This window comes from Notolepis coatsorum (assembly GCF_963971535.1).
Source record: "Notolepis coatsorum genome assembly, chromosome: 9".
Taxonomy (NCBI): domain Eukaryota; kingdom Metazoa; phylum Chordata; class Actinopteri; order Aulopiformes; family Paralepididae; genus Notolepis; species Notolepis coatsorum.
This window is the reverse complement of record NC_140173.1, coordinates 40457309-40481138: the sequence shown is the minus strand read 5'-3', so window position 1 is coordinate 40481138 and position 23830 is coordinate 40457309. Positions and strand designations below refer to the sequence as shown.

At 43.5% G+C, this 23830-nt stretch overlaps 1 protein-coding gene across 2 annotated transcripts in view; it reads left to right on the top strand.

The window, feature by feature from the left end:
• Positions 1 to 17575: 17575 nt before the first annotated feature.
• slc29a3 (solute carrier family 29 member 3) overlaps positions 17576 to 23830 on the top strand; it is a 30872-nt gene continuing 24617 nt past the window's right edge. The window contains exons 1-3 of one of the 2 annotated variants that reach the window (XM_084321433.1): positions 17576 to 17829; positions 20691 to 21017; positions 23449 to 23531. In XM_084321433.1, coding sequence (XP_084177559.1) covers positions 20691 to 21017; positions 23449 to 23531 — 410 coding nt within the window. In that variant the 5' untranslated portion in view covers positions 17576 to 17829. Of the gene's footprint in view, positions 17830 to 20576; positions 21018 to 23448; positions 23532 to 23830 lie in introns of both variants that reach the window. The other variant, XM_084321432.1, reaches the window with a different exon arrangement.

Sequence of the window (23830 nt, the reverse complement as noted above, 5' to 3'; positions counted from 1 at the left end):
TAGAACCTGCAGGGGTGGTAGTGCAATACCCGTGGTACGCTCGGCTGAGTGCACCACTCTCTGTAGGGCCTTCTTGTCCTGTGCCGTGCTGTTGCCATACCAGGCAGTGATGTTTCCAGTCAAGATGCTCCCTACAGCTCCGGAGTAGAAGGACTGGAGTATCTTCCCAGATACTCTGAACTTCCTTAACTGTCTCAGGTGGTAGAGGCGCTGCTTCGCCTTTTTTACGACTGAGTCTATGTGTGTTGTCCATGTCAGGTCCTCTGAAATGTGGACCCCCAGGTACTTGAAGCTGCTCACCCTGTCCACGGTAGCCCCGTTTATCCTCAGTCACATCAATCAATCAATCAATCAATCAATCAATCAATCAATCAATCAATCAATCAATCAATCAATCAATCAATCAATCAATCAATCACATAAGCGTGATTCCGAAACCTAGCCGCATTTCTCTGAGACGCTCTCTGATTGGCACTGACTGACGCTCTCTTATTGGCCACTGACACGTTTGCCCAATCCGTGACGAGCTGTGTCTTTGCCCATTTCCACGTCAAACAGCCTGCAAACTACCTGCCGTTCTATCGCCATGGTCTAAGACAAACTCTAACCTTAACCAACTTCGAAAGAGTGCCTAAGCTTAACCGTCGAAAGAACTTGCCGTCACGCTATAAGACAAACTCTAACCTTAACCAACTTCGAAGAGTGCCTAAGCTTAACCAGTGTAGAAACAGGCGTCGGCCAATCAGAGAGCGTCTCCGAGAAATGCGGCTAGGTTTCGTAATCACGCATCACATAAGCACTCGACGCGACGCTTCCGGACACCAAACACGGACTATAATCAGAAGCGTGTGCGCAGCGTGTCTACATCCGCATGCGCGTCCACGTCAGTTTCCGAGTATGCCAGAGGCCTTAAGCTGTAGCCCTATTTTCAGAAATGTTGCTTAAAGGTACATGCCTAAGTAAATGGAAGATTGCTCCACTTCTACAAGGTCAATTCGCATGTTCTTGGTATCTAGGAACATCTAGGGACCTGGGGGTATGTATTCCCAGTGTCATGAATATTGTGTCTGTTACTAGGCTTGAGTAAATTGTAATAGAAAAAAGGAGAATATAAATTATGATTTTATTTAGCATCTGTGCTGGTGAATAACACCATGAAAACATTGAGGTTCTTCTGATTTCACTCATGGAGCTAATTCAGCACCTTCTTGAGATCAATTGTACAAAGAATCTAAGCAAATGAATAAAGGGAAAATGATTAAACAGAAGGATTTGTAGATAAAGTAATAAATTATAATCAATTTTAATTATAAATTCATATTTGACCTTGAACTTGACCTTGATACCTTATTATGGCCAAATCATACATCTATGGATAGGGAAAAGGCTCCTCTTTCCAATGGCAGTGTTAAATCTGGATGTAGTAATTTCCTCACGGTTTTACGATAAAAGAGATATAATTAGCTCGATAATTAATTAATCGATAAATTCGTATTTTCGGTAAATCTTATAAAACATCGGCAAAAATTTTAATATACACTTTGACTGCTGTTTTGATAGGGTTAAGGTCTTTACTCTTAGATGCATTTGAAAAAAAAACACAACAACCTCTTGAGGACGATTCGTGACGCACCACTTTGCCGACCTCTAGCGGCTCAGCTGTGCATTTCTTTTAATACAATATAGATCGAATTAAAGCCCTATTTGTTGCCTGTCGATTGCCCTTTCGGGTAACAAAATCTGTTCAGCGGTTCTTGAGTTACATGCCGATATGTGAGGCGTGAGCCAAAGTACACAAGCCCCGACTCCCGAGGCTCTAGCTCCGTCAATCATTTGGCAATCTCGAAGATTCTTGGACAGGGTTGTAGCCAATGAGTGTGGCTTTCCAATGATCTAATACGGTCTCTATTGATCGATTTATGATAAAGAAAAGCAGGGTTTTAACAGGTTTTAAGGTCCCCTGAGTTTGCTCGGAACAGGGTAAATCTGCATTTTGCTATGATGCCTCTAGCTCATGGAATGAACTCCAACAGTCCTTAAGCTTGAGATTCTCCCCTCTGTTGCAAAATGTAAGACCTTGATCACTAATCAAAGTCGATAAAGTTGTACAGTATGTGTTTTAATTGATTTCTTAATTCTTGCTTTTGTCCACCCTCGTCTTGTTGTCTTGTTGTCTTGTTGTTACCACGTACCAAACATTTCCCAAACATTTCGTTCCAGTTTACTACATTTCCCACAATCCTTGCGTGCTGTTTACACTTTCTGTCACGGCGTCGTCCACCCATGTCAAAATAAAGAGTCTAGTTTATCTCCGTTTTCCAAGATTTCAAAATAAATCCTAAATCCTAAAACGATCCTAAAAGACAATGCATGCGTGTGTGTTAAAAACTAACCACTGTGTGTGCCGCTAAAACATTGAGTGTCGAATGTTCGCATGCCGAATAAAGACCTCTGCGACAGGTCCTGCATTATTATTATTATTATACATCACAGCCTCTCTCTCTACATCACAGCCTCTCTCTCTACATCACAGCCTCCCTCTCTACATCACAGCCTCTCTCTACATCACAGCCTCTCTCTACATCACAGCCTCTCTCTCTACATCACAGCCTCTCTCTACATCACAGCCTCTCTCTACATCACAGCCTCTCTCTCTACATCACAGCCTCTCTCTACATCACAGCCTCTCTCTCTACATCACAGCCTCTCTCTACATCACAGCCTCTCTCTCTACATCACAGCCTCTCTCTCTACATCACAGCCTCTCTCTCTACATCATAGCCTCTCTCTCTACATCATAGCCTCTCTCTCTACATCACAGCCTCTCTCTACATCACAGCCTCTCTCTCTACATCACAGCCTCTCTCTACATCACAGCCTCTCTCTACATCACAGCCTCTCTCTCTATGTCACAGCCTATCTCTACATCACAGCCTCTCTCAACATCACAGCCTCTCTCTCTATGTCACAGCCTATCTCTACATCACAGCCTCTCTCAACATCACAGCCTCTCTTTCTCTACATCACAGCCTCTCTCTCAACATCACAGCCTCTCTCTCTACATCACAGCCTCTCTCTCTACATCACAGCCTCTCTCTCTACATCACAGCCTCTCTCTACATCACAGCATCTCTCTCTACATCATAGCCTCTCTCTCTACATCACAGCCGCTCTCTCTATGTCACAGCCTCTCTCTCTACATCACAGCCTCTCTCTCTACATCACAGCCTCTCTCAACATCACAGCCTCTCTCTCTACATCACAGCCTCTCTCTCTACATCACAGCCTCTCTCAACATCACAGCCTCTCTCTCTATGTCACAGCCTCTATCTACATCACAGCCTCTCTCTCTTCATCACAGCCTCTCTCTCTACATCACAGCCTCTCTTTCTCTACATCACAGCCTCTCTCTCTACATCACAGCCTCTCTCTCTATGTCACAGCCTCTATCTACATCACAGCCTCTCTCTACATCACAGCCTCTCTCTACATCACAGCCTCTCTCAACATCACAGCCTCTCTTTCTCTACATCACAGCCTCTCTCTCTACATCACAGCCTCTCTCTCTATGTCACAGCCTCTATCTACATCACAGCCTCTCTCTACATCACAGCCTCTCTCTACATCACAGCCTCTCTATCTACATCACAGCCTCTCTCTCAACATCACAGCCTCTCTCTCTACAGCACAGCCTCTCTCAACATCACAGCCTCTCTCTCTATATCACAGCCTCTATCTACATCACAGCCTCTCTCTCTACATCACAGCCTCTCTCTCTATGTCACAGCCTATCTCTACATCACAGCCTCTCTTTCTCTACATCACAGCCTCTCTCTCTACATCACAGCCTCTCTCTCTATGTCACAGCCTCTATCTACATCACAGCCTCTCTCTACATCACAGCCTCTCTCTACATCACAGCCTCTCTCTCTACATCACAGCCTCTCTCTACATCACAGCCTCTCTCTCTACATCACAGCCTCTCTCTACATCACAGCCTCTCTCTCTACATCACAGCCTCTCTCTACATCGCAGCCTCTCTCTCTATGTCACAGCCTCTCTCTACATCACAGCCTCTCTCTCTATGTCACAGCCTCTCTCTCTAAGCCCCTACATCACAGCCTCTCTCTCTAAGCCCCTACATCACAGCCTCTCTCTCTAAGCCCCTACATCACAGCCTCTCTCTCTAAGCCCCTACATCACAGCCTCTCTCTCTAAGCCCCTACATCACAGCCTCTCTCTCTAAGCCCCTACATCACAGCCTCTCTCTCTAAACCCCTACGTCACAGCCGCCGAAGAACAGAGGATCGCAGTGGAACGTCTAAGTCATCCCCCTGTTTAAACGTTATTTTAATAGATTGTATTATTTTAATGTCTCTGGAACATGTATAGTAAGAAAAGCAAATCTATCATACATTATAAGTTATAACTGATTATTTGGTGTCTATAGTGCACAATAATTATAATTTTTTTTTTTCATCTCTTTAATAATAGTTTTTTAGTTATCTGCTTGTTTTCTGGTCAATATGTGAAGTCTAAGATGTCTGACTTCGGTCCATTTGTTTTCTCAATAAAATAAATACAATTAAATGAATGAATGAATTAAATGAACAGAATGCATGTAAAAAGAAAAATACACTATATAGAGAATTTATAAAACATAGAACTAAAGAGGCAGAAAATAAATATAAGAAATATAAAAATAAGTTAACTAATATTATGAGAAGATGTAAGAAGGATCATTATAGTAGAATATTAGATAACAACAAATATAATATTAAAGGTGTTTGGAATATATTAAATGGTATTATCAGGAATGGATCAAGACAAATAACTATCCTCAGTATTTTATGGAGAATGATCAAACTATTAGCAATATGGATGATGTGGTTAACAACTTTAATAATTATTTTGTAAATATTGGACCAGAATTAGCAGGGAAAATCCCAGATCCAGTGACTCCTGAAGACATAAAAGACAATTATATTGAAACAAATCCTAGTTCAATGTTTCTGGAAGCGGTAGATGAAAATGAAATTATAGAAACGACTAATAAATGTAAAAACAAGACATCTACAGACAGTAATGAAATAGATATGAAAATAATAAAAAAAAAATGTCATTAGTGGGATTTCAAAACCACTCACGCACATCTGCAATTTATCATTCAAAACTGGTCAATTTCAGAATAAAATGAAAATAGCAAAAGTCATACCTCTGTTCAAGACTGGAGATAAACACCACTTCACAAATTATAGGCCTGTTTCTCTACTTCCGCAGTTTTCAAAAATATTAGAAAAACTCTTCAACAACAGATTAGATAAATTCATTGATAAACATAATTTACTCACCGATAGCCAGTATGGATTCAGAACACACCGGTCAACATCACTAGCATTAATAGAACTCATTGAAAGAATTTAAAATCACAAATTCCATAGATAAAAAAAAAGTAAAACATGTAGCTGGAGTATTCATTGATCTAAAAAAAGCATTTGATACTATTAATTGTTACGATGGGGTTGCTAAATGAAGGTGAGAACACAGTTTGCAGAGAGAGAACAGAGGCAGAGACGAGGAGCGAAGCTTGAGAAATGTATGTTTACTTGAGATCCAAAGCAATACAAACAAAATACAAAAACTACTTACAAAACACTTCTCCATACAAAACAACAAAGCAAGGAAGACGACAGGAGACACGACGAGCAGGGGAACACCGAGGACTTGGAGGAAATGACGCCACAAGGAAGTCAGTAACAAGCAGGTCTTAAATACTACCACTGATTGTAATGACTAACAGTTGGCAAATCTCAGGCAATAATACAACAAGGCAAAATCTGATAAACACACTAGGAATACACCAAACTAGACACAGAAGACATAATCACACATAACAATTAGACAGGGAGACGACATCACACACAGACAGGGATGGCCCAAGATAACAAATAATTTGATATTAACTCTATTACTTGGAACCAAAACAAGATGGCCGACTTGTACCATCAGGCTAGAGGGAGGTAGGGAACCAATGTCAGGAGGTAGGGGACCAATGTTCACACCATGTCTGTAGTGTTCTCTCTCCCAGGTCTGACCTGACCTGGGAGTGCTGTGGTGTTCTCTCTCCCAGGTCTGACCTGACCTGGGAGTGCTGTGGTGTTCTCTCTCCCAGGTCTGACCTGACCTGGGAGTGTGACAGTACCTCCCCCCGAACGGGGTGCTTCCAGACCCCCGAAAATACCGTCCGCCCACGGGCGACGCAGGAGGCCGGGACCCCGGAAACAAACCAGGGCGAGGATCCGGAGAACTGGGGCCGGAAGGCTGAGGAAAAAACCCTGGAGGGGCATAGCAGCCAGGGGGGTCGAAAACGGGCGCAGATGCCCGGAGAGGGGGGGTGGGGACGGGAAGAGAGGCCCGGAGAGGGGAGGCGGGGAAAGAAACAGGGAGCTGGAGAGGGAAGCCGGAGCTGGGAGCAGAGGCCCGACGAGGGGGGGTGGGGACGGGCACCGAGACCCGGGGAGGGGGGCAGGACCTGGTAACAGAGGCCCGACGAGGGGGGGGGGGGGGGATGGGCACCGAGACCCGACGAGGGGGACTGGACCTGGAACAGAGGCCCGACGAGGGGGGGTGGGGACAGGTGTAGAAGCCCGGGAAGGGGAGCAGGACCCCGGAGCCGGATCCCGGACGAGAGGCCCTCCAGCCGCCGGACTAGGGACCGGTTCAGGAGAGCCGGAACGGAGGTGCGGCGGCGACGACCCCCGGAGCAGGATCCCACGCAGGCCACGGCGAAGACCACGGCGAAGACCACGGCAAAGACCACGGCGAGGACCAGGACGCCGATCACGGCGCAGAGCTGGACCAGACGGGGAGCCAGGATCAGTCGAGGAGCCAAGAGCCGGCACAGCAGCCGGACCAGGTGTAGAGGCCGGGCAGGGCCGGCGAGGCGTGGTGTAGGATCCGGGGATGAGGAGTCTGGACCCAGTGTAGAGGCTGGGCTGGGCGTGGAGGCCGGAAGGGGAGCGGTGGCAGCCGGCGTTGCAGCCGGACCAGGAGTAGAGACTGAGCCGAGCGTTGAAGCTGGACCAGCTGTGGAGGCCTTGTTAGCCATACTAGCCTCTGGGGCTAGGCTAACTGTGGGGCCTGGACTCACTGTGGGGGAAATGCTAGTTGAGGACGTCTGGTTAGCTATATGAGCGGAGCTAACGGGCGGAGCTGTGTTAGCTGTGGACGTCTGGTCAGCTATAGGAGCAGAGCTAACGGGCGGAGCTGTGCTAGCTGTGGACGTCTGGTTAGCTATAGGAGCGGAGCTAACGGGCGGAGCTGTGTTAGCTGGGGACGTCTGGTTAGCTATAGGAGCGGAGCTAACAGGCGGAGCTGTGCTAGCTGTGGACGTCTGGTTAGCTATAGGAGCGGAGCTAACAGGCGGAGCTGTGCAAGTTGGGGACGACCGGTTAGCTATAGGAGCGGAGCTAACGGGCGGAGCTGTGTTAGCTGTGGACGTCCGATCAGCGATGGACATCTGAGCAGCCTCAACGGCGGTGGGGGGCTCTAGACTGACCGTGAGCCTGATACTAGTCGGCAGGCTAGCTAACCTAGCCATCGACGCATACCTATCCATGATGTCAGTGACATGTTCGGCCATCTCCCGCATCGCTGGCTCCTGTGTCGGACTCTCCGTGGCGACCTTGCCGATCATCCGGAGCAGGAACACCCACTTGTCAGGTGAGTACTGCTGCATGTCACCGTCCATCAGGCTCCGGATGATCATCATGGTATCGATCGCCCTTTCTGCTGTGTTTTTTAATGGTGGCGTCATTCTGTTACGATGGGGTTGCTAAATGAAGGTGAGAACACAGTTTGCAGAGAGAGAACGGAGGCAGAGACGAGGAGCGAAGCTTGAGAAATGGATGTTTACTTGAGATCCAAAGCAATACAAACAAAATACTAAAACTACTTACAAAACACTTCTCCATACAAAACAACAAAGCAAGGAAGACGACAGGAGACACGACGGGCAGGGGAACACCGAGGACTTGGAGGAAATGACGCCACAAGAAGTCAGTAACAAGCAGGTCTTAAATACTACCACTGATTGTAATGACTAACAGCTGGCAAATGCCAGGCAATAATACAACAAGGCAAAATCTGATAAACACACTAGGAATACACCAAACTAGACACAGAAGACATAATCACACATAACAATCAGACAAGGAGACGAGATCACACACAGACAGGGATGGCCCAAGATAACAAATAATTAGATATTAACTCTATTACTTGGAACCAAAACAAGATGGCCGCCTGTACCATCAGGCTAGTCTGGCCACTAGAGGGAGGTAAGGAACCAATGTCAGGAGGTAGGGGATCAATGTCAGGAGGTAGGGGACCAATGTTCACACCATGTCTGTAGTGTTCTCTCTCCCAGGTCTGACCTGACCTGGGAGTGCTGTGGTGTTCTCTCTCCCAGGTCTGACCTGACCTGGGAGTGTGACAATTAATCATGATATATTAATCAGGAAATTGGAAAGATATGGGATCAGGGGGGTAGTATTGGACTGGGTGAGAAGCTATCTAAATAAAAGACAACAATTTGTGACAATGAGAGATTATAAATCTGAATGTTTGGACATTGCTTGTGGTGTCCCCCAGGGGTCAGTGTTGGGTCCAAAACTGTTCATCTTGTACATTAACGATATATGTAAAGTATCCAATATAGGGCGCCCCAGTGGCGAACCACATAGCGCGCTCAGCCGCGACACGGCCGACCCGGGTTCGACTCCCGAACCCGTCGTTATTTGCCGAATGTCTTCCCCCCACTCTGTCTCCCATTCCTCCTCTGTCTCTCACTACTGGACTGCCCAGTAGAAATAAAGCGATAAAACACCAAAAGATAAATCTTAAAAAAAGAAAAAAGAAAAAAAAAAAGTATCAAATATATTTAAATGTCGTTTATTTGCGGATGACACTAATCTTTTTTTTCTGGTGAGAATATCCAGCAGCTTTTAGAGGTCATCACATCTTAAATGAAGAAATTTAAAAAATTGTTTGATAGAAACAAATTATCATTGAACTTGAGCAAAACTAAAATTATGTTATTTGGAAACTGTAGATTAAATACTCAAGTACAAGTTAAAATAAATTATGTGATTATTGAAAGAGTTTATGAAAATAAATTCCTAGGTGTAATAATAGACCATAAAATCTGTTGGAAACCTCACATAAAACATGTCCAATCAGTCATGAGTAAAGTAAAGCACATTCTGGATAGAAAATCACTCTACATTCTCTACTGTTCACTAGTTTTACCATATTTAAATTACTGTGCTGAAGTCTGGGGAAACACTTATAATTCTACACTACAACCACTTTTTATACTCCAAAAAAGGGCCATAAGGATAGTTCACATTGCAGGTTATCGTGATCACACAAACATATTATTTTTAAAGTCAAAAACATTCAAGTTAAATGATCTTGTGGAATTTAAAACGGCACAATTAATGTATCATGTACTTCCAGGAAACATTCAAGAACTGTTCTTTGATAGGGAGGGGGGTTATAATCTGAGGGGAGAACTCAATTTAAAAGTTCTAAATGTACGCACTACCATGAGAAGACACTGCATCTCAATATGTGGAGTGAAACTGTGGAACAGTCTAAATGTGGTGCTAAAGCAATGTCCAAACATGAGACAATTCAAACTGATGTATAAGGAAATGATGTTCACAAGGTACAGGGATGAGGAAGGGACTTGATATTCACGGGTGTTTACATTTTTCTTTTTTTTCTTTCATGTTTTACATATATATATTTTTTTTTCTTTTGCATATATATATATATATATATATATATATATATATATATATATATATATATATATATATATATATATATATATATATAGTTTTTAATGTTTTAAATACTCATTTGAGTAGTGGAAAAGGGGTAGGATTAAATAAGTGTATACTTCTTCCTACTCCTTTTCTTTTTTTGATCCACTTTTTCTCCCATTTTCTACTTTTCTCCCATCCCAATTTTCATATCATCCAATTCAACCCTCCCCTGTCTTTGAACGCTGTTTCACAAGCCGGCTGCAATGTGGACTAAGTCATACATAGCACAAGTCCCCAGGGTTAAGGCACTGAGATCCCACCTATAGTCTAGAAGGAAACATAGGTCCACCTGCATGGTCTGGATTTCTTTTCGCCACCTGTTTTTTCTTAATCATTGAAGTGTCTATTTTAAGATTTTAACAGGTAACAGGTTGAAATAATGTCCCATGGGGTTTATTTTTAACTCTTTATTACACCTATCCTGAACAAAAACCTGAAAAAGAAGAAAAAGAAAACAGCATCACTTTTTAAGTTAACAACATATAGAGACAAATTAAAACATTTCCCCAAACAATATTGACCAAAGGAATTCAGTAAAATAGTTATTTTTAAGATTCAAACACACATCTTGATTATATTTCAGGACAAGAAAATGCAAAAAAAGCTGAAAATGTTTAGATCACATCTCTATTTTCCCACTTTACTCATTTAATGTAGTCCATCAGATGAGATCAGTTTGAGGTTAATATTGGAAATACAATGTTAATAAATATTGTATCATGCTGTTATGCCATAAATATTGTAGATTTTGTGTAAACAAGGCCAAAAGTGGAAGACTAATGTGAAAAGACTAATTCGTCCGACATAGACAAATTAACACATTTTCCTATACAATTTGAAATTCAGTGAAATATGTTTTGTTAAGGTTCAAACAAAGTACTATTACAGTACATCTTCTCTGTTGGCACAACATTAAAACATAAACTACTAATCATAATCATCATCATCATCATCATCATCATCATCAAAGAGATCATCAAAGTCTATCTCTCCAATCTCCATCCTCATCACACTCGTACTCTCCATCCTCCTCATCCACTTTATGTTTTGCATAATCTGCCTCCTTATTAAGAGCTTCTTGCTCTTCTGACTCCACTTTCTGGGCCAGTACCGCAACAAGAGAAGGATGGAGGATGGGTCCAATCGTCCAGACAGGCTCTAACACCCCCTCATCCATCATCTTCTCCCAGCCCATATCCTAATCATAGGGTTTGGGCATCTCAAATATTGTTTTGATATTATTTCAACCTGTTACCTCAAAAAAAATCCAGACCATGCAGGTGGACCTATGTTTCCATCTCTAGACTAACCCCATTGCTACGTGGACCAGGATACAGATTCACAGGGAAGTGAGATCCCACTGCTGCCACCAATGTAACCGAGTGGATTTGAACCTGGGACCATAGGATCCACAGGCGGCTGCACTAACCAGCTGAGCTTGAGGGTCAGACCCGTTAGCAGGTGCTGGTTGACTGCGACTGACTCGTTAGTAGTTTACAGTGCTATATAACATGCTGCCACCTGATGTCCCACTAGAGCACCAGCATGTCGTTTATCCAATCAGGTGCATCCCATGTGGGGAAATGGGAAATAGGGAGGGGATACGTTTGTCTTGTTTACATCAGGGTCCATGGGGGAAGGGGGACCCTGATGTAAACAAGACAAACGTCTTTCTCTGGTCTGCATCCCCTTAACAATTGTGTGTATTGAGCCGTACTGTATTGTACCTATTCTGTTAAATAAAGTGTTCATTCATTCATTCATTCATTCATTCATTCATTCATTCATTCATTCATTCATTCATTCATTAGTTTGTCCGTTCGTTCATTCATGCATTCATTCATTCATTCATTCATTCATTCATTCATTCATTCATTCATTCATTCATTCATTCATTCATTCATTCATTCAAGCAACAAACAACAACAGTTAATTTTGTACCTGCATGTTTTTTCTTTATGATAAATTAATTAATCAATCATTTGTTTTGGGGGAAACGCAATACTTTTATTCTGCACCTTTCTAAAAGCTCTGTGGATCTATTATTATTATTTGTGTATTATTACTCTACACAACATTTTTATCTATAGCACCTTAAAAAATAAAAGCGGTGGAACGTCGTCCAACTCTCTGAGTAGGAGTGCGGACTCCTCCAATGTACAGTTTCTTCGTCAAATGTATATACTCTCTTTTTTAGACTCTTTTTGTATCACAAACAGTACTGTATTTGTAAATCTGGTATGTCATAAATGTCTAGATGTAGCAGTACTGTATGTCATATATGTTAACCCTTTCACCGCCGCGCTACCAAAACGGTTAACCCTTTCACCGCGACAATACACAGAAGGTTAACCCTTTCACGACCGTCGGTTGTGTGATAGTAAAGGGTTAACCTTCTGTCGACTCGTGTGGCAGTGAAAGGGTTATGATGAATTGAAAATGGGGGACCCTGATGTAAACAAGACGAAAGTCTTTCTCTGGTCTGCAACCCCTTAACAATTGTGTGTATTGAGCTGTACTGTATTGTACCCATTCTGCAATCTGTTAACAGCTAGAAAATAATGCTAAACACTGGAAAAGGCCATTTATAAGATAGTTCCCCTTTAATAAAATGTTCAATCAATCAATCCAGACTCGTTTTGGAATTGTTCCTTTACTTTGAAAAAGGTCCCACCGGAAGCTGTATCGTCGCTGTGCGGACCCCAGACGAGCTGTCAGCTGATCTCTGCTGCTTCACTCTGAAGGAAGCGTCTAAAAACAAGGACGTTTACAAGCAAGGAATCGACAAAGACGTGAGTTTACAACATTGTATTTACTATTTACTGAACATAACAAGGTAACTTTAATAGCTCATTCTGCGGCAGTGGATCGGGACTGTCCGTGTCGTTACCTGGGGGGGGGGGGGGGGGTATTGTTTATGTTTTTAACCGTTTTTAGTGATTGATTGATTGAAAACTTTATTAACAGATTGCAGAATGGGTACAGTACAGTACGGCTCAATACACACAATTGTTCAGGGGATGCAGACCAGAGAAAGACTTTCATCTTGTTTACATCAGGGTCCCCCATTTTCAATTCATTATAATCCTTGTTACATGTCTGTTTTGATTGATTGATTGAAAAGTTTATTAACAGATTGCAGAATGGGTACAGTACAGTACAGCTCAATGTATCCCTCACCTACTCTTACTAACGTTAGTTACGCTTTATACCTGTATCACTGCACATTATTATACTACAACTCTGTACATACATCTGATTAGTACTATTAGTAGGCCTACTACTAAATAATGATGTATATATTTTATACCCAGTTTAATCACTTGTACATTGTATATTACTATTGCACTTTACTGTTACATTTGCACTCTGGTTGGATGGCAAACTTATTTTCGTCGTACTGTACTTGTGCTGATAACGAGATGATAATACATTTGAATCTAATATAATAATACATTGGATTTCATATAACACTTTTTGAGTTTAAGGTTTAAGTTATCAAGTGAAGTTAATGTTAAACTGTTGTTGTTACCATAATAAGCTGCATCTAGATCAGTTGGACATGTTGGTGGCGGCTGTGTGTGCAGACTGTGAGAGAGGTTTTAACTTAAACCGACCCATTCATTAACACTTTCACTGCCACACTACAGAAGGTTAACCCTTTACTATCACACAACTGAAGGCGGTGCTCCACCATTACTAGCATCTTTAGCGCCGCATCAGCTATTCATCTGAAATGTGGAAGTGTAGAACTCAAAGTGTGCATGTGTGTGTGTGTGTGTGTGTGTGTGGAGGAGGAGTCACTGCTTCCTGTGTCCATAGACTTGAACTAGATACATTTGTCATTTTGAGATTCCAAGATTTTTTTGTCCATCTAGTATTGTTTGTGTTCAGGGATTTTCGTCTAAAATGTGAACAGAAATAAAGAAATTAATGTGTGTGTGTGTGTGTGTGTGTGTCAAGCTGACCCAGTGAAAATGTAGGCTACACTCAAAGCCAAAGCAGAATCTCAAGGCACACCAACTCCTACAGTAGTCCCACAACAACGGCCCACCAGTGTAATCAGTCATGCGGATTGTCTCATATCACGACGCCGTTGTTATTCGTGACATTTGCCCTACAGGACAGATTATGGGATTTTAAATGTGACCGGCGTGAGTCTGTGGATTTGGACCGGTGGGGAGGTGTGTCACGCGCTGCCCCCCCCCCCCCCCCCCCCGCGGTGCAATGTTCAGCCCCCGTTCTCCCGCCCCAGGAATCCGTCCCCTGACACCCGGCACGTTGGTGAGACATTCTGCCCAGATGAACCGTCTCCGCATGTCACCGGGAGGTCTCACCGTCTTTCTCAGACAGACAGACAGACACGTCGATTAGCCTCCGCGTGCCGTGCGTCCCTGCCGTCTGTCCTCAAACCGTCTGTAGTGTGGTAGTGAAAGGGTTAATCTTCTGTAGTGTGGTTGTGAAAGGGTTAATCTTCTGTAGTGTGGTTGTGAAAGGGTTAACCGGCTGTTGTGTGGCAGTGAAAGGGTTTAACTACAAAGGGTTAACCCTTTCACTGCGACAATACAGAAGGATAACCCTTTCACTGCCACACAACAGCCGGTTACCCCTTTCACAACCACACTACAGAAGATTAACCCTTTCACTACCACACTAGTAACACTACAGACGGTACAGAACCGTCTGTAGTGTGGTAGTGAAAGGTTAACCCTCTGTAGTGTGGTAGTGAAATGGTTAATGAGACAGGCTTGTGTGCCCTTGAATTTTTTTGTAAACCATGATTTTACAAGTTTATTGTATAATGGCAGTGTGTCCCTCACTCCCTCGTAATGCAGTTACGATACCCATCTTTGCTATACAACCCATAACACGTATTTAAAACTTTGTTTTTCAACCTCATTGCATTTTCTTTTTCACAGGTGTGTTGATCAGGGGCGGAGCTAGGGGGTGGCTACCTGGGCTCAAGCCCCGGATGTATTCTGAAAAGCCCCGAATCTATTTAAAAAAAAAAAAAAAAAAAAAAAAAAAATTTACAATTCATCATTGTTACATGAAAATATGTTTGCACCAGATTTAGCAGAAGCTAATTTCCATCTGTGGTCTATCCAGCTGCTAACTGTATTTGAGTGAGTTAAGTCTTGGTGTTATGGTAGACTCAGACCTAAGCTTTAAATCACAATCAACAAGTTGACAAAAACTTAATTCTTCCACCTTAGAAACATATCTAAAGTACGGCCATTTATAAATCAAAAGGACGCTGAAAACCAGATCCATGCATTTATCTCAAGCCAACTCGACTACTGTAATGCACTCCTTACCGGCCTCCCAAATAAATACGATGATAACTATTTTATTGCAATGCACTATTGCATTATTTTATTCTATTTTACTAACTATTTTATTGCACTGCACTATTTTACTTTGTATCAGTGAATCATAGACGCCTGGCCATAAGAGCATTCGGAGCATCTCTGCTCTCCCACTATTGAACTTGGGGGAGCAAAGGTATGCTCTTGCTCCACCACTTTTTGATTATATGAAAAATATGATATATCCCCCCCCAATATATAAATCAACCATAACTACGTTATGGTTAACTGAGTTTTATAGTGAAAAGAGCAGCTTTATTGGTCAAGATTGAAGGCTCTATATTGCAGGAAATTGCACGTACAGGTTCATTAAATAAAAAATAAAACTGTCGTGGAGGGGGTCGTGCATGACCCCCTCCAAACCACCCCTTGCCTGCCCCAAAAAAAATACAAAAAAAAAGAAAAAAAAAAAAAAAAAAGGGGGGGGGGGCCCATCTGGGCTAAGCCCCGGATCTCCTACAATCCTAAATCCGCCCCTGGTGTTGATGTAAAATTAGTTTACCCAAAATGTTAGAACTGATGTTGTTGTTGTTGTGAAAATGATGACTAAAGCCCTATGCTGTGTCTGCCTATCCCCCGGGACATCAACAGAATCAAGCCATTTCAGATATTCAATTAAATCTTTATGCAATCCTGAAAGATCTCATTTACAATGACGCCAGGGAATTAAATGAATGAAAACAACTACAGACTGAGGTGAAATGGTTGGCTGTTATAGATTTAAACTGACCCAGGCATGGATACTAAAGTACTGAGTTTTAAGGTGCTTTGCTTACATTCCATGTGTCACAGGCACATAAGCTAAAGGCAGATTTTCCTAATTCAGTGCAAACCACGGGGACCTCAAGATATACAATCTGCTTCCTCTGAAATATTGCATAATACACATAGGTTACTCTCATCAGTCTGTATCTTTAAGTCGCCCCAAGAATAGGAGCGGGTATTGTCTGAAATGTTTCCATACTGATCTCAATACGGATCACTAGGATTCAATACCGGTATTGTACTTTTTTCCTACTGAGTTATTTGCATCCCGTGTGCGTGTATGAGCCAATGAGAGGCTCCGGTTGAACAGTGTGCGTGTATGAGCCAATGAGAGGCTCCGGTTGAACAGTGTGCGTGTATGAGCCAATGAGAGGCTCCGGCTGAACAGAAGAAACACGCCAGTCACCAGCCTTTTATCTTGGAACAAACACGCTTATGACGCTGATGAGATTAACTACTTAGGTATCGAAATCCGGTATCGAATGACACAGAATTCTTTCCCGATACTCGATAGTATTGAAGCAATCGGATGACGGATCATACCATTTGGATACCCAGCCCATATTCACACCTAGATTCTGATAAGCAGGTTCCATGGTTACATGACGGTAACCACGGTGACTAATGGATTGAGAGTTTCACTGGCGAGGCCTAATTTAATGTCGTTAAATTAGTCGTTACAAGAGACCGATTCAACACAATCTGGCTGCCGTCCAATGTGGCTTCGCAGAACTGGCACACTCCCATCAAACATGGACCAGAGCGTCGCTGGTGGTGACTAGAGGTCCTTTACCACCAACTCAAATAACTGATGCACGGGTGTCAGAAAGTCACAAGTCTCCATCTTAAAAACCCACAAGGACAACAGAAATGAGCCTTTCCTCCAGATAGCAGACACGCGTTGTTGTTGTGCAACGGAAGCTCTGTTCCCTGTTTCGAGGCTCGGAGAGGACAGTGAGAGTAGACCGACTGAAGCTGATCTGGCATCACGTGTTGCTACAGACGAGGAAGCTGAAACTTCTGAAACACACTCCTCTCCTGCTGCTCCTAGAAGCTGAAACACGCTGTCTGTCTGTCTGTCTGTCTGTCTGTCTGTCTGTCTGTCTGTCTCAACGGTTTGATTGTAATGGATGAAATTACTGATGTTCAGCATTATGTATTTTAATTGCTTGATTCATATAGGGCTGTGTGGTGTGTCCTAGAGACCCAAACCCACCAGGCCGGTCCCGCTACAAGCCACCCAGAGAGACCCAAACCCACCAGGCCGGTCCCGCTACAAGCCACCCAGAGAGACCCAAACCCACCAGGCCGGTCCCGCTACAAGCCACCCAGAGAGACCCAAACCCACCAGGCCGGTCCCGCTACAAGCCACCTGGAGAGACCCAAACCCACCAGGCCGGTCCCGCTACAAGCCACCCGGAGAGACCCAAACCCACCAGGCTGGTCCCGCTACAAGCCACTCAGAGAGACCCAAACCCACCAGGCCGGTCCCGCTACAAGCCACCCAGAGAGACCCAAACCCACCAGGCCGGTCCCGCTACAAGCCACTCAGAGAGACCCAAACCCACCAGGCCGGTCCCGCTACAAGCCACCTGGAGAGACCCAAACCCACCAGGCCGGTCCCGCTACAAGCCACCCAGAGAGACCCAAACCCACCAGGCTGGTCCCGCTACAAGCCACCCAGAGAGACCCAAACCCACCAGGCCGGTCCCGCTACAAGCCACTCGGAGACCTCTGATCACCATGGCTACCAGCTGAGGGCAGAAGCAGTGATATTACAGCCTAGCTGACACCAGCTGGAGGTAAGTCAGTCTGGAACTAAAACACTCACACTGTGTTCAGATACAATATAGTTCAAAATACAGGTCCGAAATATCTATCCAATTACTTTAATCAATTCCGTGACAATCATTCATATTCCACTAGAACAGGGGTGTCAAACTCATTTTCACAGAGGGCCACATCAGCATTATGGTTGCCCTCAAAGGGCCAAAGACCGTATAAATGTTAATGTAATGTAAAATAAATGTAGCTACACATTTACATATTGTTAAACATGTTGTTTCTGTATTTATTACTTATTCAAGTTATACATATTGCAAATGCATTTGCATAAATGTAAAAATATATGTTAGCTTATGTTATTTTAACAAATAATTTTAGTTTATCAGAACCCCATATTACTCCATCAATCAATGATCAAACCATTCAAGTAAATAACAAAGAAGAATATCATCAAATACAAGCTATGACATTAAGTTTGTTCAAAACCTTTTTGTCACAGTCAAGAGGGGCAGAACTAACAACTGTGAGCTGCAAAGAACACGTGGGACAGATGTAGCAGATGTTACAAAAACAAATGGCTGCACACAACCTTGCAGAGGCCATACATCCAACTAATGGAAGTTTAATTAACTTTAATTAACAGATTGCAGAATGGGTACAGTACAGTACAGCTCAATACACACAATTGTTAAGGGGATGCAGACCAGAGAAAGACTTTCGACTTGTTTACATCAGGGTCCCCCATTTTCAATTCGTAATGAAATTGCTATTATGTGTCTGCATGAACACACAACTGTAACTGTACTCAAAAATAACAAAATAAGGGTTGTCTCAGTTCACAACTATATTGGTCAAGTTTTGGGTGGGACTTTGCGTCCCTACAGCTTCCTATTCAATTGAGCAAGATGCTCGGTTATGTCACACAGCCAGTTTGCATCTGACAGTTCAGACAATATTTCTTCAACCCTTTGTTACCTATTCCGCCTGGATCTTTTTTGTATTTTGGGCTGTAAAATTGTCAAAGAATGTCTGAGGAGTAAGTGCTTTTGGCTTTTTTCCTTTGTTACTTCATCAATACCTCAGATGTTCAACATACATGTATGTGTAAGAATGTGTAATAACTAAGGCTGTAAAAGTTAAAGCTTTATTAACGCATTAACCCACAATTATTTTAACACTGCTATTTTTTAACCCAATATTAATGTAAAAAAAAAAAAAAAAAAATTTTTACCTGGGCTCTTGGGGGGCCACATCAAATGACGTGGCGGGCCGCATTTGGCCCGCGGGCCGTGAGTTTGACACCTATGCACTAGAAGGAGCAGTACGACACTCTCACATGCGCATATCTAGCCGCATATGCATGTCTAGGACACACATACTCGTATGTGTACATAACTGAATTACACACACTCGTATGCACAAGGCTGAGATATACATGCCAGAGGCACACATACACGCATATACTCACTTGTAGGGAACAGGCATACACACACGTACTTATACACATATTTGAAGCATAAGCTCTCACTTACACATATAGGGGATATACACATACATAGGGGACACACACATACATAGCTGAGACGCACATGCATATACACACCTGAGATATACACTCACACAGGTGGCAGATACGCACATGGATACGAGACACACACAGAAGGTAGGATTACAGTCACGTACCTGAGAGATGCACACACACACACATATGAGACATACACACATACTTACGTGAGACACGTACCCACATACACATATCTGAGACACACATTCATACATGTTCTCACGCACACCTACATATATTTGAGACGCATCCTCTCACATGCACTATGGAGAAAGATGGCATCCCGATAGAGGATGCAGCACATACCTGCTCGCAGGTAGATCGGTCTACATGTAACGTATGTGCATCAGGGATATATATGCACAATGTATAGTAATGTTTCTTTTTTTTGTAAGTGCTTTTTTAATTTCCATGTCAGTTGTTAATGTGTTTGTATGAGTCTTTTGTATGTTTTGTATGATGTTACGAAAAAGAAAAAGACAAATCTTGGATGTTGCATATTATGCTGTGGAAAGATGTCTTGTGAATATTGGAAAGATTTGTGCAAAAATATCAATATAAAAAAAAGGAGCAGTACGGATTTTATTCTGCCAAAATTCAACTCACTAATGGGCACAAATACTTTTTTATATTCTGCGGCATTGGAGTGGAACAAGCTTCCAGTGGCCCTGAAAAACATCGAAGAGGGGGGAAGCTTAGACGTGCCACAAAGAAATGGCTAGCCAGTGAATTATAGAATAGCCACGTCTAGGAAGGAGAGGGTAGGGCGTGTTTTATGGGGTTGCTATGTGTTTTATTATGATGCTCTATGTTTTTATTATGATGATCTATGTTTTATTATGATGCTATATGTTTTATTACAATGCTCTGTTTTTATTATGATGATCTATGTTTTATTATGATGCTCTATGTTTTATTATGATGCTCTGTTTTATGATGATGCTCTATGTTTTATGATGTCTGTCCATGTCCAAAATCAGGGACCATGATGGAAATAAGTGCTTGCACTTTCTCATGTTTTTATCCCTTGGATGCTGTCTTTTACTCCACAATAAAAATCAATCAATCAATCAATCAATCAATCGATGCTGAACCAGATGTAGAGGTGGCGCGAATACATACAAATCCCTTAACACCTCTCTCTCTCTCTATCCCTCTCCCTCTGTCTCCCTTGCTCTCTATCTCTCTCTTGCTCATCAGCCCTCTCTTCCCTTTACACCTTCTCCTCCTCTCTCTATCCCTCTCCCTTCTCCTCTTCTCTATCTCTCCTTTCCCATCTTCTCCCTCTCTCTCTCTCTCTCTCTCTCTCTGAAGATGTCGTCTTCAGACTCTTTGTGCAACAGCGTCAACGCCTCCTACATCGCGGCGGCTCCCGCTAACCAGCTGTCCGAGGAGGAGGAGGAGGAGGATGAAGATGAAGACGAGAAGGCTCTCCTCCCCCAGCAGGCGTCAGCGAGGGCCCTGGCGGCGCGCCGCAGCCCCGAGGACTCGTACTGCCTCGTCTACATCATCTTCTTCACCCTGGGCATTGGCTCCCTGCTGCCCTGGAACTTCTTCATCACGGCCAAACACTACTGGCTGTACAAGCTGAGCAACACCTCGGACGCCAGCATGCACCCGCAGGACCGCTCTGCGCTCGGCGTGAGTGCCCTTGTTCTGTGTGTGTGTGTGTGTGTGTGTGTGTGTGTGTGTGTGTGTGTGTGTGTGTGTGTGTGTGTGTGTGTGTGTGTGTGTGTGTGTGTGTGTGTGTGTGTGTGTGTGTGTGTGTGTGTGTGTGTGTGTGTGTGTGTGTGTGTGTGTGTGTGTGTGTGTGTGTGTGTGTGTGTGTGTGTGTGTGTGTGTGTGTGTGTGTGTGTGTGTGTGTGTGTGTGTGTGTGTGTGTGTGTGTGTGTGTGTGTGTGTGTGTAATGAATGGGGATACATGCCGGTGTTTGCAGTGCTAAAACTATATTAAATATTATAGCTATGGATCTAATAATATAGTCGATTGTCATTGAGTTTCTTCCGGTCAAGATGCAAAAAACAGATTTTCATCAATACATTCCCGTTTTATACCGTGGTGAATAGGAGTATAGTTTTAGAGTAATTCTGTGTAATCCCAGGAAACGCCGCTAAACAGCGTTTTAGTGCATTTCACTATGAACCGTGCCATTCCTCGCTTGGATCAACAATCAATCTGAAATCAACGCTAGATTATCGGTATTATGTTTCATCATGCATGCATGAAAGGGGGGGGGGGGGTTCTATGCTTCGATCGTCACCAACGGAATACGTTACACAGTACATTACAGACACACGCTCTGATCGCGGGGAAGGAATTATCGGATCAACGCAAGATTGATGGATACATTTATTAACGTTACAAAAAAGAAAAGAAAAGGTAACCAAGATTTGAACCTGGCACCATACGCTCCACAGGCAGCTCACTAACCAGCTGAGCTAAACGGGCCGTCATGAATTGCTACTAACTAATCCATCATTTACACTTTACACCATTATTGGCATTAATAAATCAGATGTCATGCTAATATGTCATGTTCTACAGTAGGACTTACTGATGATATGATACCCATTAAAACAAGTCATTAGAATAATAGAAGCCTACTTTGCTGGAACGATTCATTTCAAAACAGCGTGTGTATTCTTTTGTGTGTGCGCGCCGCTCGCGCGTTGAGGCTCGCTCTCCACGCATTATTTTTACCTGAGTAACGCCCCTGTTGATGTCGGAGACGGTGGAATGTTGGTTCTGCTTAAATGGGTGTAAACGCGGGGTGGTTCGCCAGAGAGCACCAAGGTTCAGAGGGTCAGAACGGAGCTGGAGCTTGAACCGGAGACCGGGCGGTCTAAAAGGGATATCTGTTTCAGTCCTGTTCTCATTCTAGCAGCCTCTATACCTCTCTGTTTCAGTCCTTTTCTCATTCTAGCAGCCTCTATACCTCTCTGTTTCAGTCCTGTTTTCATTCTAGCAGCCTCTATACCTCTCTGTTTCAGTCCTGTTCTCACTCTATCAGCCTCTATACCTCTGTTTCAGTCCTGTTCTCATTCTCATTCAAACACCTGTTCCACCGTGACCGGTTTACAAGATCCAGCCTTTAGACACCGGTTTATAAAAGGTTTGGTGATATAGTCATATGGTACATAGTGTTTTGGATCAATCAGCCAGTATCACCTCTCCATCGTTGTCGTTGTGTAGTTTCTGCGTTGTGTTTATTTCTCTCTGTCTTCTCATACTGGCTGTACAATCTTTGTCATTCCCCTTTAATGCAATCTGTAACCATAAGTATTCGACACTGGACAGCGTAGTACCTTTCTTGGAATCGTTGTTTATTACATTAACAAAAGCCTCAGATGTTACCCATCTCGTATTGTCCTTGAAAAGTCTTTGATGGAACACTAAATTCATTATTCTATCGTCGCTTCTGCTGTTAGTCCAATGGTGGCTGAGGCCTCGTCGTTAGCCAAAACCCTTCTCCCGTTAGCCGAAGCTAATGATGATGTGTCATCTCCCCTCCCCCACCGGCGAGGGTGAGGGAGGGATGAAAGTCTCTGATCCACATCCGCTCGCGTCAGCTTCGTGTCTAGATCTAACTTACACCCGGAAGGAAACTCACATTTATAATATTCATCATCATCATTATCATCTCTGCATATCAATGACAGGCCCGCCTCTCTTCTTGTTGCCATGTGATGCGCTGTCATGGCAATTGCTGTTCACCCTTCACCCACATTAAACGTCTGTTTCTAGTGGTGTCTCTCTCTCTCTGACCATTATGCTAATGCAATCCTTATCAAGATGAAGGTATGACCTTCAAGCCTCTTACACCCTGCTCGCCGTGGAGACACACTGCCTGCTGACGTCTCTCTCTCTTCTCGTCTGTGTTGCTCTCAGATGGCTATAAGCAGTGCTGTCATTATATACATTTTGTTTACATTATATACATTGAAAAAACCTCGACATCCTTCAATAGCAACCATCATCTCCCCCAACATGGGAGAAGAATGGGTGACATTGTAAACATTGTGTGCTCTAGTCTGTACCCAAGATGACGTGTCTTTCACCCGTGTTTCGCAGGACTACTTTGAGAGCTACCTGGCCATCGCCTCCACAATCCCCTCAGTCCTGTGTCTGGTCCTAAACTACCTCCTGGTCAACAGGTCAGCTGTCACCTCACACACACACACGCACGCACGCACGCACGCACGCACGCACGCACGCGCGCGCACGCACACACACACACACACACACACACACACACACACACACAGACACACAGATTCATGTCCGGCAGTATGGCTACATGAGTAGAAATTGGAAGATCACCGGTTCGAGCCCCGGTCAAGGCCGTTGTCGGAAAGTGGTGTTGTTGTCCAGCAGGGGGCACTCTGTCCTCTGGACTTGTCAGTAACAAGGCCCCTGTTACGGTGATAGGGACACCGTACAGCTGCGAGTGCCG